Source organism: Molothrus aeneus, chromosome 12 (assembly GCF_037042795.1).
Source record: "Molothrus aeneus isolate 106 chromosome 12, BPBGC_Maene_1.0, whole genome shotgun sequence".
NCBI lineage: Eukaryota > Metazoa > Chordata > Aves > Passeriformes > Icteridae > Molothrus > Molothrus aeneus.
In genome coordinates this window covers 20479971-20496808 of record NC_089657.1, presented here as the reverse complement: position 1 = coordinate 20496808, position 16838 = coordinate 20479971, and the positions used below count along the sequence as shown (strand labels likewise).

At 46.3% G+C, this 16838-nt stretch overlaps 1 protein-coding gene across 1 annotated transcript in view; it reads left to right on the top strand.

Annotated features, from left to right (window-relative positions):
* The window catches only part of LOC136561524 (histone H1-like), an 88189-nt gene extending 81935 nt beyond the window's left edge, over positions 1-6254 (top strand). The window contains exon 2 of the mRNA XM_066557861.1: positions 5633-6254. Coding sequence (XP_066413958.1) covers positions 5633-6254 — 622 coding nt within the window. The remainder of the gene's footprint in view (positions 1-5632) is intronic.
* Positions 6255-16838: the final 10584 nt, after the last annotated feature.

The following is a 16838-nucleotide window of genomic DNA, read 5'->3' as shown; positions in this document are numbered from 1 at the left end:
CACATCCCTGTAAAGAGTTTACACAGCTCTCAGTGCTCTGAGTGAGTGTGTTGGGCTAACAGGGGGTCTGCTGGCTTCCCTCTTGCCGTGGAAGGGAACTTCTGCTTTCAATGCCATTCCAGTTTCCTTTTTTTAAAATTCCATTTTCTTCAATACCATTCCATTTCCCTGTTCAGAAAAAAGGAACAAAAACCCTAAAAATAACCCACACCCTACCCCTCCCTTCTCAAACCAAAAACCACTCCTGCAGCACAAATTCCTGTGCTGGAGTTGGAGGATGTGATGCTCAGAAACCTGCCCTATGTACATGTTTTATGGAAGTGGAACACAACAAGCACAAATAATTACTCTGAAGGATGTAAAAAAAAATAATAGTTCCTCAGATTGGCTCTTTACTTCTTTTACAGTGAGTTGTATATTTAAGGTAGCTGAAATACATTCATCACAATTGCCATTACTCAGTCCAGCATGTTCCCTTTCTCTCCTACCTATTGTCATACTGCACAGCTCCCAAAGATGCTAAAAACAGTTCCTCTGGTGGAAGAAATCTTATTCTGAATTTCCTTTGACTTTCATCAGATCACTCACACAAATAAGTGAGTTCTAGAACACCAGTTTGGATGGAAGACTTCCAGCAAGTTGTTTTCTTGTTTGGATCACAATTCTCAAGGGGGCACCAAGTGTTCCACAGGAGAGATCACGCTGTGACCCTGCTGCTCCCAAAGGGGTGCACAGCCCAGCCCCAGTCTGACAGCCCCAGGAGTAGCTGTGTTGTGGCTGGAAAGCAAGAGCACAACAGAAACGAATCCCTGGCTGGAAAATTGCTGGAAGTTTGCTTAGCTCAGAAAGAAACCCTGAAGCTGTGAGGTCTGATGCTGGCTATACTTTTTTTCCTGTGTGAGCCAGTGGTACCCAGCATCTTTCTGACTCTTTGTGCTGATGAATGCAGTGTAGTGCTGGGAATTTTATCTGGGTTTAGATCACCTTCATCCTCTGAAGCTGAGGAACACTTCTTGCAAGGATTCATCACGAATGACAAAGGCTTTAACGGTGCTGTTGTCATTCTGGCCTACCTGTAACTCTTAGATGTTCTTTCCCCTGGCACAATGTTACCTGAGAAGAGCAGGATGGTTTGGCTGCAGGCTGAGCCTCCCAACCCCTCTGCTCCTGCCTCCTACCCTGACATGGGCACAGGGAAAGGACAAAAGTCCAGAGGGCAGAACTGTAGGAATGAGGGAACACAAGGAAATGAGAGGCTACCAGTAACTCTAGAGTTAAATAAATCACAGAATTCCTGAATGGTTTACTTGGAAGGACCTCAAAGCCCATCCAGTCCCACCCCCATGGGCAGGGACACCTCCCACTGTCCCAGGGTGCTTCAAGTGTCCATCCTGGCCTTGGGCACTGCCAGGGATCCAGGGGCAGCCACAGCTGCTCTGGGCACCTGTGCCAGGGCCTCCCACTCTCAGGGTAGTTCTTCCCAGAGGGAAAAATTTCTTCCTAAAATCTAATCTAAATCTACTCTCCTTCAGGTTGAGGCCATTCCACCTTGTCCTGTCCCTCCATCCCTTGTCCCCAGTCCCTCTCCAGCTCTCCTGGAGCCCCTTCAGGCCCTGCAAGGGGCTCTGAGCTCTTCCTGGAGCTTCTCCTCTCCAGGTGAGCACCCCCAGCTCTCCCAGCCTGGCTCCAGAGCAGAGGGGCTCAACCTGGTGGCTCTAGGGAAAACTGGTGACCTGCAGTGCCCAATGTGTTGGGAAGGTGTTTAATCCCCTTGTGCTTGCTGCAGTTTTTGCCTGCCTGTTTCACAGAGCAGCTCAGCACAGTGCTCACCTCACACCTTCTTTGGCAGCCAGGCTACATCAGCTACATTAACTCATAACTGGAGGCAGTGGCCATCAGCTTCTCTTCTATTTCAACTTGGAAAACTCAAAACATTTGCAGAACCAGAGGGAAGACTAAAACCAAGTGGGGAAGGGGCACTGTGATGTCCTTCTTGTCCCACTGCAGAGCACGTGAGCACCCTGTGAGCCCCCCCAGCCTGCAGAGGGCCAGCCTGGCCCAGGGCCAGAGCAGTTCTGCAGAGGCTGATTGAGCACCAGGCTCTGCAGTGAGGGCATTAGGCAAGGTCACTGTGGGGATAGCTCTGCAAAGGCAGGGGATGGCAGCAGGCAGGACCTGGGCTCAGGGCAGGCAGTGCTGGCACCCCATGAGCCTGGCTGAGAGTCTGGCTGGGGCTGCAGCCAGAAAAGGTGAAGGGATGCAGGTGTGGGATGGAGTTCCTGTGAAAGTGCTGTGGTAAGAGAACTGCTAATTAATTCAATACCAAAATACTTGCTTAGGTAGAAGGCTGCTTCTGAAAATCATGCAGATTGAAACAGCAAAGCTGCAGCTTCAACACCACTCTGAGGTTTGCAGTCCTCTCCTAAAAGACTCCAAAGATGTGAATCTTAGCAAGGCAGTGAGAGAACTGCAAACCAGTTCCCTCTCAGCCATGTGTGGTGGGACCCCCATTCAGCCCTTGCAGCAGAGCTCCCACCCCTGTCCTCACAGCAAATTATCTCTAAAACTGTCCTGAGGCCCATTCCTCCCCTCTGCCTCAGTCAGAGCCCTCCAGATTCCCACTGCAGGCAGCAGAAATTCATTTCCCTTCACACATCTGAGGGGTAGAGAGCACACATATCACTGCCCCAGGGGAATGTAAAATAAATTGAGGAGCACTGGCATGCTCAAAGCCCTGGAACAGCTGCCATCAGTTTTATATAACAGGTTGTGGTTTCCTCTGACAGCTTGACCTCGATTATCATTTTTGCCCTGAAGGCTCCTTTCCTTGGGCAGGTTGGTCCCTCCCCTGCTCCTTCCTTCCCTCTCATCCTGCCCCATCTCCCTCCCAGCTGTGGCTGCCATTTGTTCCTTCCCAGTTACCAAATCCAGTTTTGTCCTGGAAGAGACTGAGAACACCCTGCTGCACCATCCCCCCTCCAAGAGCTCACACAAAGCAGGAAACCTGGTGGCTTCCCAAGTGAGCTCTTCTTTCCCTGTGCTGCTGCAGGAGCACAGGCAATGTTTTCATGGGTTGTTATTCCTTCCATTTCAAACAGGGAGGGAGGAAACTCTGGAGCAGGGATGGTGCCGTAGGGTCCTGGTGATCCAGGGAAGCTCATCTGAGCTGCACAGCACAACAGGCTGGGCCCAGGGCTGCCACAGGATCAACTCAAAGTGCTGAAACCCAGGAAACACTGAAGGCTTTTGTCAGTTTTTCACTTTACTCCCTATTAATGCTTCAGCTAAAGGTGAGCTCTTCAGAAATTAATGGAAAACATCCAGCCAGCACTAAATTCTTCCTGCCAGTTTTTGATGAAGAAAATCCCTGAAGTTGTAATTTCAATCAATCTCTTAGGATACACATTTTAATTCCTTATTACTATTATTTCTGCTTATATAGAAGACAAATAATGTAAGATTCAACTCCCTGAGACTCAAGTTTTGCAGAAACTCACTTAGAATCATCCCAATGTACAGCTTAAGTTAGGGCTTGAATATTTCTCAGTACTTCTGCAAATAAATCATTAGATCTGTACCCATCATTTACCAGCCCATCTCTGCCTGTCCTAATGAGCAACACATTGCATTTATCACCCCCTCTGTCATCATTTATCATGGTGTAGTCCATTAAAATCCTTGAACAAACCTCTCCCCTGCACTGAGGAGCTGCAGGATTTGACCCACTTAAATTTAATAAGAGACAGATTCTTTCTGAAGTCTCTCTGATGTTAGTAATTCACATGGGTTTCTTTTTTTAGATTAGGTATTATTGCCTGGCATTTAAGGCTCAGATAATTAAATAGATTTATATTTATATTGTCTTATTATTTACTCATGTCTGTTACTTAAAACCTAATAACAAACAATGACATTACTACTCAAGTACTTAAGTTATCCATAATTGAAATTAGGATCCAGTGCAAATGACTGCTTATTCTGACTTGATGGATAAATAAACATTCATCAGTAAAAGCAATGAAGACAGCAAATAAAAAATAAACCCTTGCTCTCTTTATCCTGTGTCACATGGCCAGGACATGCAGCATTGCCTTGAAGGTGGGAAGATGCAGACATCAATATCAAGGATGGGAAAGCAAGTTGGAAAGTCAAATCTGATATAATTTTGGACATGAATATCTTTTGGATATAATTTTGGACATGAATATCTTGGGATACAAGCAAGACAAGATTTGAAGGAGGAGATAACATCTTTATTGCACATAGGGATAGAATGATAAAAAGAAATAAACATTCAGGCTCAAAATGCTTTTTCAGTTTGCATGCTGTAAAGCTTGTCTGCTCTTCCAAGTATATCATTATGTCTCAGGAACGATATTATCTCTCCCTGCAGACTCTATAGTGCTTAAAATGTCAGCTCTTCTTGAAGATGTCTGCTTTGCACCTTCCATCTGTTCCCAGGGATGAAACTGCTGTCCATCTCTGCTTCCCACCTCTCCCACAGCAACGTGGGAAAAGGCAGAAGAGGGTTTCCAAATAAAATATGTCTTTTAGATTAATATTAACCTCATTTCCATACCTCAAACTGTTGGCAGAGACCACAGAGCATGGGTATTATATGCCTGCCATGTGAAATACTATTTATAGGAGCCAGCTCTATGAGTAGGCACAAGAAAAAGTTACCAGTTGTTTCAGTGCAATATGTGTACAGTAAAATTAGTCTATAATTCTTAAGAAAAATCTTTTACTTGGAAGAAAAAAGAGTTAAGAAAAAAAGAGTTGGTGGGTGTAGCAAAATTAGTTTGAGTTCTTTCTAAAAAGAAATAAGAAAAAAATAAAGCAAACAGGAAATACCCTAAACTCATATTGTAGATGTTTAGGTAGCATTTATTTTTATTAGAAGTGTACAAAAAAACAATCAGGCTTTTTGTTCCTGTACTGTGGATAAGGGATGGTATAATCCCCATTTTTGAGAGGGAAGAATGTCGCTATAAGACACGAAATAAAACAATGTGGACACGCAGCTCTTCAAGGTAAAAAAGAGGGAAGTTTAATTTCTGACTCCAACATTTATGGTTTTCCAAAAGTGACAGTGGATTGGAGGGTGACAGTGCCACCTCTCCAACGACACTGGACAAACCAACAGTCCATCAAATTTCTGCTGCTCCATAAAAGAATGCAAAACAGTAAAATATTTACATAAAGTGTGTGAGAAAGTTTGTTACAAGAATATAAACATCAGAAGGCTTAGAAAAACTTAAAAAACAGGGCGACAGACGAAAGGTAGAGTTAGCTGGTTTGCCCAGTCACACCACATCCCTACCAGCACATGGAATTAAGCCTTGCTCCTTTCCCAAGGAGGTGCCCATCCCGCTGTCCTTTGGACAGAGCAGCCCCAGGCAGGGCTAAAGCCAAACCAGCCCTCCCAGGGAATTCCCACCATGGTTTTCCTGCAGGCAGAAGGGAGGGCTGGGCGGCCTTTTGGGCAGCTGTGACAGCGCAGAGCTGGACTGTACACATCATAAAAGGAGGCAGGTTTGGCCACAGGAGCCAGTGCCTGAGGAGAGCACAGGCAGGCAGCTGCAGTGGATTCCCTGGGTCACGGATGAAGGCCAGCACGATGTTGGACCAGGAAGATGAAGGCAGCAGCGAGTGGCTCCAAGGCCCGCGAGACCGCAGGGCCCAGCGTCACCGAGCTGCTCACCAGGGCCGTGTCTGCCCCCAAGGAGCACAAGGAGCTCTCCCTGGCCATGCTCAGGAAGGCGCTGGCTGCCGATGGCTGTGACGAGGAGGAGAACAAGAGCCACATCAAGCTGGGGCCCAAGAGCTTTGCCAGCAATGGAGCCCTGGTGCAGACCAAGGGCACTGGGGCCTCTGGCTCTTTTAAGCTGAACAAGAAGACGGGTGAGACAAAAGAAAAGGCAACAAAGAAAAGGACAGCTGCCAAACCCAAGAACCCAGCAGCCAAGAAGCCCACAGACCCTGCCAAGAAGCCCAAGAAAGTGGCGATGGTGAAGAAGAGCCACAAGAAGGCCAAGATGGTGAAGAAGAGCCCCAAGAAGGCAAAGAAGCCAGCAGCCACAGCAGCCAAGAAAGCAGCCAAGAGTCTCAAGGGAGCCGCATGGGCAGGCCACGCCAAGGAGGCAGTGAAGAACCCAGCTAAGGCAAAAGAAGTGAAGCCCAAAGCAGCCAAGCCTAAGGCAGTCAAACCCAAAGCGGCCAAGGTAAAGAAGGCAGTGCCAAAAAAGAAGTAAGACAACTGAGAGAAATTGAGAGTCTACTCATTTAAATAAACCCTGTCATCTTAAATAATTTTTTGTCATTACAGTCCTCTAGTGATGCCCAGTTACCTAAACTGAAGGTACTGGTACAGGACCTTGTCACTCAGGGCAGGGTGTGTGTGTATTCCCACAGACACTGGTATCCAATGGTAACAACCCTCTGCACCAGCTGGATGGAAACCCCAGACCTTTGGAATGACAACTCGCCTGTGACTTCACCTGGACCTCAAGAGTCAGACACTTTAAGGACATTACCAGCAAAAAGAAATGCTCCCTCTGACAGTGTCAAATATTACCTCTAATAGTTTTTAAGTTGGTTTGTTTGTTTGTAACATTCAAGTTGTAAGTTTTAAGTATTTAGCTGGCAGCATGCCAGGCAGCAACATTGTACCTTTGATAGCTCCTGGACATGATAGTAAAAAATTGATGGGACACACCAATAGCTAGAAAGATTAGGTTTGTCAGTTTAGTGAAGAATTTCATTCTCCTTGTACTGTGTTTGTTGTCCTTTCTGCAAAGGGCCCCACAGAGAGATAATAAACATGGCTTTTATATTTTAAAATAGAAAAGGGGGAGCTGTGAGAGCACACAGCTGGACTGTGAGTGCCATAAAAGGAGGAGGGGTTTGGAGAGCCAGCCCTTGACAAGAATGCAGGCAGCTGTTGGTCAGTGAGCTGGTGGTAACCAGTCATAGCCAAGCAGGTTTGAACGTGGAGTATTTTGAATAGGGTGTGTGAGAGCTGTGCAAACCAATAAAGTCTCTGCTGCACAAACCACGAGTGCTGTGCTGTCTCCCCTCATTGTGACAGCCAACAAGGCACCTTTTATACCCAAACCATTTTGCAGCTTTCTGCCAGGACGAGTTGGCCTTACAGTGAGCACAGGTACAATTTACATCCCCAGAAATCCATTTACACACTGCTCAGGTTGTGCCTGGAGACCTCAGCATCCATGGAGAGAAGGAACAGGGATCAGTTTCCAGTTCTGGGCTGGCCTCTGTGCCAGCACAGCCACCACCCAAACACAGGGGACAGGTCCCAGACAAACACCTGCATTCCCAGGGGAGACCCAAGCCTCCTGCCAGGCACAGGAGGGGCAGCCCAGCGTTTGTCTCCTTGTCCTTGTGGCTCACAGCCATGTGCCAGCCACGCTCATGCACGTGGCACCAGCACCATCCACCCACTCTGCTGGCTCCTTCCCTCAGCATTATGTCAGCCTGTTCCGCAGCACCAGAGCCAGCCTGCTCCCCCGTCAGAGCCCTGCTCCCAGAAACTCAAAAATATCCCTCCCTTCTGTTCCTGCCAGCCTCCAGCCAGGCTGAGTTCTGCTTGGCTCCATTTTTGAGCCGCTCTCATGCCACACTGCCAGGACTTCACCTGAGTCCAGGACTCACCTCACCAAGAGCCCAGACCTGAGCTGCATCCCCTGGTCCACAGGGGAATGTGATTCCAGGCAGGGAGCTCCTAAAATGGAGCTTTTCAACCCTTCCTGGGGAGGCCTCTGAGGCCTTGTCTGTCACAGTGTCCCGCATGGGGCTCCGCGTGCGTGGGGGACGGTTCAGGCTTGCTCTGGGTGTGCATTGCTGTGGGTGTGCATTGCCCCTGCTGTGGGTGTGCATTGCTGTGGGTGTGCATTGCCCCTGCTGTGGGTGTGCATTGTCCCTGCTATGGGTGTGCATTGCCCCTGCTGTGGGTGTGCATTGCTGTGGGTGTGCATTGCCCCTGCTGTGGGTGTGCATTGCCCCTGCTATGGGTGTGCATTGCTCCTGCTGTGGGTGTGCATTGCTGTGGGTGTGCATTGCTGTGGGTGTGCATTGTCCCTGCTATGGGTGTGCATTGCCCCTGCTGTGGGTGTGCATTGCTGTGGGTGTGCATTGCCCCTGCTGTGGGTGTGCATTGTCCCTGCTATGGGTGTGCATTGCTCCTGGCTGTGTCTGGAAAACGTGGGCATGGCAGAGGGTGTGGAAATGTCTGGAGGTGTGCTACTTCCCTGATGGGTACTAATTAAAAGTACATTATGAACAGTTCTGTTTATTGGTGCAGAGTCCTAAAGTTTTGCACTGTTAAGGCCGATTTTAAACATTTATTATGCCTGCCAGCATTAGCTGACAGCAGGGCTGGGATCACTGCAGCTCATTCAGTTGTTGCTTTTACCAATTCCATTTAAAAGAATGTCTTAATTTTTCCATCTGTGACCCTCCCCTCCATTTTCCCCTTCCCCCCACTTTGTTTCCCTTTGTGTGTGGTTCCTATATTTATGGTGGTCCTCTCTGGCAAACTAACAATGATCAGGTGAACAATCCCAGGGAGCAATTTGTCTACCCCTGCCATCCTTCCACACACCAAGGAAATCCAAGATCATCTAAGCTTTTCCCAGGTGTTTCTGCTTTTCCTCTTTTTGAAGTAGAAATACTGCATTACTTTCATCCCTGTTATGAGTTTGTTGATGTCAGAAGTAACATCAGATGTGATTTTGCCCGGTGCTTTCCCAGGATATCCATAGGGAATATTGTTCATACATGCAAAAGCAGGTCACACACATACTAAACCCAACTGAAATTGAGTCAGGTCTTCAAAACAAACTTCCTCCACACTCAAAGTAAAACACGGAACTATCTTGAATCATTAACACTACCAAATGACACCTTCTCTTCCAGTAAACACATACTGACAATTTCAGACACTTTTCCCCTTTTGTTCCAAGTCAAGGAGTTGTTTGTTGTTTCCAGGATCGTCCTTCATTACAAGAATGCAGGACAGTAGCAATTTCCCCTGGAAGCTCATAAAAATCCTTATTGAGTATATTCCAGTAAATTATTCTGAGGAATAAAAAGCAAATTAGGGCACCCACCTTCCATATTTCTCAGACTTTTTATGTGTATTATGGATCTTGAGATGATTAAATGCCACTGAGTAAGCAAGTAGACTTTCACTGTGAAAAACCCCAAACTTTGTTTAAAATAAATTATCTTTGACCTCAGCATCCAGTTATAAAGGGAGGATTACCAAAGACACCAGTGTTTCTGTGAAGATGGTGTTCATGAGACACATCCAGCGTATCCAACACCTTCCCTCCTGTGGCAGTGACCGTGCCAGCCCCAGTTTTCCTGAGAATTCCAGCCCTCCGAGTGATTGCGGCGAGTCCTGGCCCTTTGCCACTCAGCCCGGGATATTCTTGGCAGCAGTGATAAGGGCACTTGTTCCAAATAAGGAGAAATCTAGAAACTGGTTTGTCTCCAAGCAAATCCACCAAAGCTCACGGGGCCGGACACAGGCGGGGGAAAAAACACCCACAAAAAACCCAAATGAAGCAAAAGTGAACTTCTGACTGTCTGTCTCGCCAGCACCAGCCAAATCTCATTAAAGAGCCACAATGATGAAATACATTGACAGTAAGTGCAAGAGACTTGATGAAAGACCTTAAAATGTTCATGCTAATCCAAAGTTTCATTTTCACGTTCCACACAAGCTTTCCAAACAAGAACAGTGCCAGAAAGCATGGAAGAACAATCTTAACTTTTACCTTTCTAAAAAAATTAAAAAAAAAAACCTCAAGCACCAAATCCCGTTTTCCATTTTTTTTCTCAGCACCTGCATATTTTGCTGGACAGGTGAAAAGAAAAGGCTTTCCTCAGTTTGCTCAGTTTGCTTGTGAGACAAACCTGTGTTGGAGCTATGAGCTCCTTCAGAGTCTGGAGGAACAACGTGGAGCAGCTGGTGCCTGATTTACACCATGGAGGAACCACCTCAGTGATCCACAGTTACTCCCCATGTACCAGGGAGGCACCCCTGTGCACAGACTGAATAACTCAGCACTTTGTAAACAAAAGAAAAACCCCAAGAAAGCTCCAGTCCCAGTTCTACTCCAAATCCATTATTTAGTCTGACTGCCCCCGCTCTATTTCCTCCACTTTGATCAACTAATGACCAAGAAAAGCAATTACCAGCATAAGGAAAATATATTCTTGGTATCTTTGAACTGCTGTGGCAAGAGTAAATGCATTCCTTTTGTGAGAACAGAGGAAATATTTCTTTAGTGGCTAAGATGAGAAACGAGGGGGAAACAAGTAGGAGGAGGTAGGGGAGAGACTATTATTTTATTAACTAATTAGATCAGCATTGAAAGAAAATGAGCCTGCAAATCTCTGCATTATTGATTGTGCAGATATGGCTGCAATGTACAGCAGAGATGATGAAACACTGGGATGTGCATTTGGAAATGTCTTGTCCTGCCTGGTACACCAACCTACAAAACAACTGAGTTATTGTCATGGGGGGAGGGATAAATACATCACTGACAGGTTTGGGAAAATGGTGTGTGCAGGTAACAACTGCTCTTGAAGCCTGTTCTTCAAAGTCTTCCAGTGCCAGCACATGAGAGAGAACAAATCCCTCTGCCATTTCTCTGGTTTTTGTGTATTTCCATGAACATCTCCACTGCCACTGTTCCAGTCAGCGATAGCACCACCAAACACACCAGAATAAACCCAAGCAGCTCTGCAATAACAATGGGCCCAAAACTGACTGAACCACTCCAGCACCAGCTGTGGCTGGGCCAGACAGCACCAGAGCAGTGCCCCTGCCCTGCCCCAGATTGTTCCCTGGGGGGAGATGATGCTGAAGGACATAAGCTGAAAATCCCAATACCCTCTCAAAAACGAACACATGGGAGCAAATATTGAACATTAAACTCTACATTTCTACAAAAACACTCCAAGAAAGAACAAAACATAATGCCTTAAAAAAATAAAAACAAAGAGTGGAATTTGTGGAAATACAAATCATCCTTTATTAATGATTTCCCAGGGCACTCATTCAACAACACACCCTGGAATCCCAAAGGTACAGAGCAGTTGCCTTCCAAACCTGCAAGGCTGCAGTTTAAAGCCATGGTGTAGTTTAGAATAATATCATTGCTCAGGATCTGGCCTGGCAGCTCAGAGGCTCAGCAGGGCAGTGAACTCCTCATGCTGGTGCAGGCTCTCAGGCATAAAGAAGGGTGGACGTTTCTCTTTCTGAGCTGTGCTCTTTTAAAGGAGAGAGAAGTGATGAAACAAAGATCTCCTGGCAGTGGGGTAAAAGCAAGAGAACCCACAGGAAGCAGCTGCAGAAAGGACAGGATGCAAATGGAATTCCTGAGAAAAAGAGGTGGAGATTGTTAGGGGTTAAAGGTACCAAAGTTACCAAATAAACTGAGAACTCCTGGATTTCCAAGGGTGGGGAGGCTGGGAAGTGAGGATGGTGAGAGCTTTCAGAGTCCTGAGAAGGTCACACTTCATGGAAAACCAACTCTGCACTACCTGCCAAGGGACTTGGACTACCCAGGTGAGGTGCAGATGATAATGCTCAACACACCCATGGCAGAGCTGTGAACACCCACAGCCTCCCTCTCTACCCAAGCCAGTAAAAACAGGGAAAACCTCCTGAAGTCCAACCACCAACACCCAAGCTGCTCCAACACCCCCTCCACGCAGGGGTCAAGGCTGGCTGAAGGCTGGGGAGCCTGACATTGCATTCTGGCAGCTCTTACCCTGCCTCTTGGCTTTGGTGTCCTCCCACACTGGAGGCCTGGCCTTCACCCTCCTCTGAGCACTTCATTTCCTAGTGCAAACATATGTTTTTGAAAGAAAATTCAGGTACTTACATGGAGTAATCACGTTTTTAAATGGCCTTCATCATTATTTATGTCAGCAGCTTCCAGATGTGATTCAGGCAATGATAGCAGCACATGTCATTTGTGTGTCTGTTCCTGTCCCCAGGGGAAAATTAAGTTATGATTAAAGCTGTGCCTTCACCCAGCCCATCCACTTCAATGGAGCTCTGCATCAACAGCTGCTTGGAACCTGTGGAAAACTCTTTCTCAAGAATATTAAGTCTTTTCTTCAGCAAGCATTATTTTTGAGGTGATTGAGGTTGGGGTTTTTGCTGTTTGTTTGTAGAGCTCCTGCAGTTAGCAGGAGGTGCTGGTGGCACCCAGCTCAGCCCAGCACAGCTGCAGGTTTGTGGCACCTGAGAACAAACTCAGCCTCAGCCCTCAGCCACCAGCACCACCTCTGGTGTCTGCTGTGGGAAATCCTTGGGAGAAGGGAACCAACCCCAGTGGGATTTGTTCAGCCTCCATGTTCCATGGTTCACTCAGACTCCAGCAATGGCGCTGTTCCACCTCAGGTGTCCTTCATCAAAGATTATCAGCTTTTTTTCCATACTGAAAGTATTCCACATACATTTTCCTCCTGGCAATCAGTGCTGGGGAGGATCTATCCCCTTCTATGGTGCATCTGGCTGCAACCAGTAACTCTGCAATCAGAGTCAGCCAAAATCCCTCCCTGGAGCGGAGCCCAGTGCAGTCTGTGCTGCTGTCAGGGGCCCTCATTGACAGAGAGAAAGGCATCTCCTCCCTCCCATTCCCTCAGGGCATTCATGTCTCCTTTTGGGATGCATTTTCCTTACATTGGATCAACTGGTGTTGCTAATATGTTCCACAACTCCTTTCTAGTAATGGTGGCACAGAGGAGAGTTTAGTGCTTTGCACACTGGACTATTATTCCTGAATAAAATTAGATTTTACATCTGTCCCCCTCCACCCTTCCCCAGAAAGGACAGCATTCCACACTTGTTCTATTGGGAGAAGCTCTGACTCCTTCAGATGGCCTTTCCATAATCAGTGTTTCTCTTCAGAAACTCAGCACTTCCTCGGGAGGTTGAGTGCTCGAGTTACAGACTATTAGCAATGAACCAAATCTCATGAACCTTGCACAGAACTAATTTAATTTCCCTTCTCAACATTCTGGGCTCACTAACCAGACTCTGGGTCACATGTAAGCACAAGGCACCTCACCTGAGACCAATTCTTCACCCAGAGTGAGCCTGGGTTTATGTCCCATGGGGCAGTGAGATCAGAGACCCTTCTGCTGCAGCCTAGCCCCAGCATCACCAGTTCAGCCCCTCCATCCCACCACCACGGCACCATCCCATGTTCCAAACGTCCTGCTGTGCATTTATGCACTGAACACAATCCTTGGCTGCCACACAAGAACTCACTGATGTACAAAGGCTCTCGTCCCACCCCTCCGGTCACAGCGTGTAGGGCAGGCACCACAATGGCATCCTCTTCCTCTCCAGCCCTTGCTAAAAAGGGAAAATTCACTGCAGATGTTGTCATTTTTAACCCCAAACTAACAGGAGCCTCAGCTTATAGGAAGAGAACGTGCAAGAGAAAAAACTGTGCTTTAAAAGACAAAAGGCTCGAGTTTGTGACTTCAGCTTCACATCATTGAAACCAGATATAATTAAATCCTGCTTTTCAGTAGCCACTTCAAAATGAGTGTCTCTGTAATGCAGAGAACACTGGAAGTGTGAAGACACTTTTTATTTGACCTCAAAATCTATTTTTACTCCACAATCCTAATTCTCCACAGCTGGAACTTTCTCTTCCCCTGGCATGGGTGGGAGCAAAAGAAAGACAAAGGCAAAAAAAGGCAAATGAATGGGAAAATCATCTCCCTAGGTGTGAGGCAGGTCTGCAGAAGGACACAGAGGAACACAAAAGGACAATGTGTGCATGCCCCCCACAGCCAGGGTCTACCAAAGGTGTGCCAGGGGCTGCCCAATGGAACAGGGGTGGAGAGGGGTCAGCCCTGCCCTCACTCTCCAAGATGCCCTCAGCTGACAAAGGCACTGGGACCTTTGCACAAGAGGCTCTCATGCTCTGAAGTTGAGGAGATATTGCAAAATGGCCCTTATTACAACTTTTTGCTATAAAATCTGTCTGAAATTTATTCCTCTCCTGAATCTGATAGAATTTATATACGCGACTGAATAGCTGGTATAGAGAAATAACAGAGAATGAAAGTCTGTTTGGGATATCTTGGAAGAAATGTAAAACTTTGGGCCCACTAACAGGTCCCTCCCCTGCTCTGATCCCCCAGTGTGAGGAGAAGGAGCGAGGCCCAGGCTGAGCCATCCAAGGCCTTTCCCTGCCCCAGGCTCACACAGGAATGCTGGCACAGGCTGCCAGCACCTGCAGTGACCCACAGACATGTATTTACACACAAAGACATTGTAAAGCACTTCCTCCCTGCTCCAGAAAGGGAACAATTTAAAATTCGAGGTAAAAACATCTCTCTCACCCGTGTTCTGCTATTTCAACTCTGTTATGTACATTCCAGTCCAAATAAAACCTGATGCTTCTTTCTGGAATAGACCCACTCGAATTTCCAGCAAACACACAGAGGAACATTTCTTCTTCTTTCCAACAGCTCATTTGATCTTGCTCAGTCTCTGGGATCACTGGATCTCCCAAGGAATACAACAGCAGAGTGCAGAGAGGTCAGATTTTATCGAGGCAGGAGCAAGTAAAGCTGAGCAGAGCAGAGCAGGCCTTGCTCAGGCAGGTCACAGCAAGGCCATTTCCATCCTGGGGAACACACCAATAATCTGAGTTTTCACACATATAGAACAGATGCCCCAAGTCAGCTGTAATTCTTTATGAGGTTTGCAGCTGTTGTCTTCCTCACGAGTTTATCAGCTTGCACAGCTCTTGTGTAGCTGCTCTTAATTCACCTCAACCAGGCAAGGGGTGGGGGGGCCACAAAAGAGCAAAGGGAATAAATGAAACCTACTCAAAAGAAAAGAAAAAGAAATACAGCCCAGGCCTGAAGTCTTTCCACTGAGACCTCCTGTGCACATAGACACACAGACAGGTTACCCAGCCAAATAAAGGGAAAGAGCATTCCTGGAGATGGGGACTGGGCCTTTGGGAGCTGGACCAGTTGAAGGAGACCAAAATCCCAGTTCAAGGCCATTTACACCACATGAAAGCACATCCCCCTGCGGGTGGGGCTGAGGCTGCTCAAGCTCAGCCACAGGACTGCCCCAGGGCAGAGCTAAGGGTGCAGTGCTGGCTGCTCCTGCTCCCTCTTGAACTGACAGGGAGAACTCTTTGGGTTGGAAAAAGGTTAAACCCTCCTCTGGTTCATCTGGAAGCAGAAGAATGTGAAGTTATCGCCTGAAATCCTTCCCCTTGTTTTGACCAGCTGCACTGAGCAACCCTTTCTAACATTTCTCAACTACAGATGAAGACACCCTTCTTCCTAGCAGAACATTTTCCTTCTAATAGTATGCAGAGCCTTCCCTAAAACTTTCTTCATCAATTACCTGTCTAGAAAATGAAGAGCTGGTGCTAAGAACTGCCAGATCCTTAATATGATTGACTGTGGCTGGTTTTAGTCAGCAAAAGGTCTCCCAGTAACAAATGTCTTGTCCATTTGTTCTCTGACAAGAAGCACAGTCGAGGCCTGCGTATCATTTGTGCTCAATCAAATCCTAATGCTGATGGAAAACTCTGGGTTTTGGTGACTCCTGACGTGCCCCAGTGGGGCTTGGAGAAATGTGTCACCCCTGAACGTGTGCAGGATGGATCTGGAAGGCCTGGAGCTGTAAGATAGGAATTAACTGGAATGACAAATTGCACAAGCCTGTGTTTCTCAGCTGGCACTTCCCTGTTACATGCTTACAAAACTGTTAACTATGGAAAACAAAAGATGGATGGAAGATCTTTTACTAAATGGTTTTTATAGGAAAAAAAAAAGAGAAGTTTGATGTAGGCAAGCTCACAGATAGGCCTTGTTTTACAGCTGGGGAACGTAAATAAATTTTCCCTGCTAATGGGATTTTATGGTCTCAGATACAGAAAGATTTGCCCTTTATTTTAAGAACGTCTAAATTAAAGGAGTGACTCAAAGTAGTAGAGACTGGCCTGGGGATACAGTGAATACCTCTCACCATATAGGTGATGCTTACAAGACTTTTAGATACAATTTTTACAATATAATAAAATTGTTGAATATGGCATAAAAACGTGTTAGATTCAATTTCTCCATTTCTTTTTGTGTACACATCAATCAAAGTAAGATCGACTGTGGAAAAGAACAGGATTTTGTTTTGTCAAGAAAGGCTGGATCCTTGAGGTCCCATCCAACCTGGGATTCTAGGATTATTAAACTGAAGAGAAATAAACATCCATATCTTGTAGCTATGTTTTTCCTTTAAAACATTTTGCAGAATAATTACAGCTGAAACAAAGGAAGCTCAGAAAATTCAAAAAATTGCAACACTGGAGGTTTTTGGGGAAGGGAAAAAAAAAACAGCCAAAAAGAAGTTCTGATATTCATTTCTAACTTCTAATAAATACTTCAATTATATTATGCTTTGCCAGATCTGGCCTGTAACTTTGGACTTCATCCAGTTCCCTGAAGAACCAAAGGAAATCGAGCTCAAAACTTTGGTTGTGCTCTTTTCTAAATGGCAAAATACAACCCACCAATTTCACTGGCATTTCATTTGGCAACACCACTGGAGCCATTTTCCTGAAGCAGAGAAGCAAATCCCTTTTTTGTCTATTTAAAACTGCAAGTTATTGCTCAGGGACATGCCCAAGCTTTTAAACAAGGAGCAGTAATTATTATTTTATTATTTCCATTTGGACATTCCTTTAAGAATGACAAAGCTTCACATCTGCACTTACATATTATAGAGTGAGGAACAGAGGAACACCAAC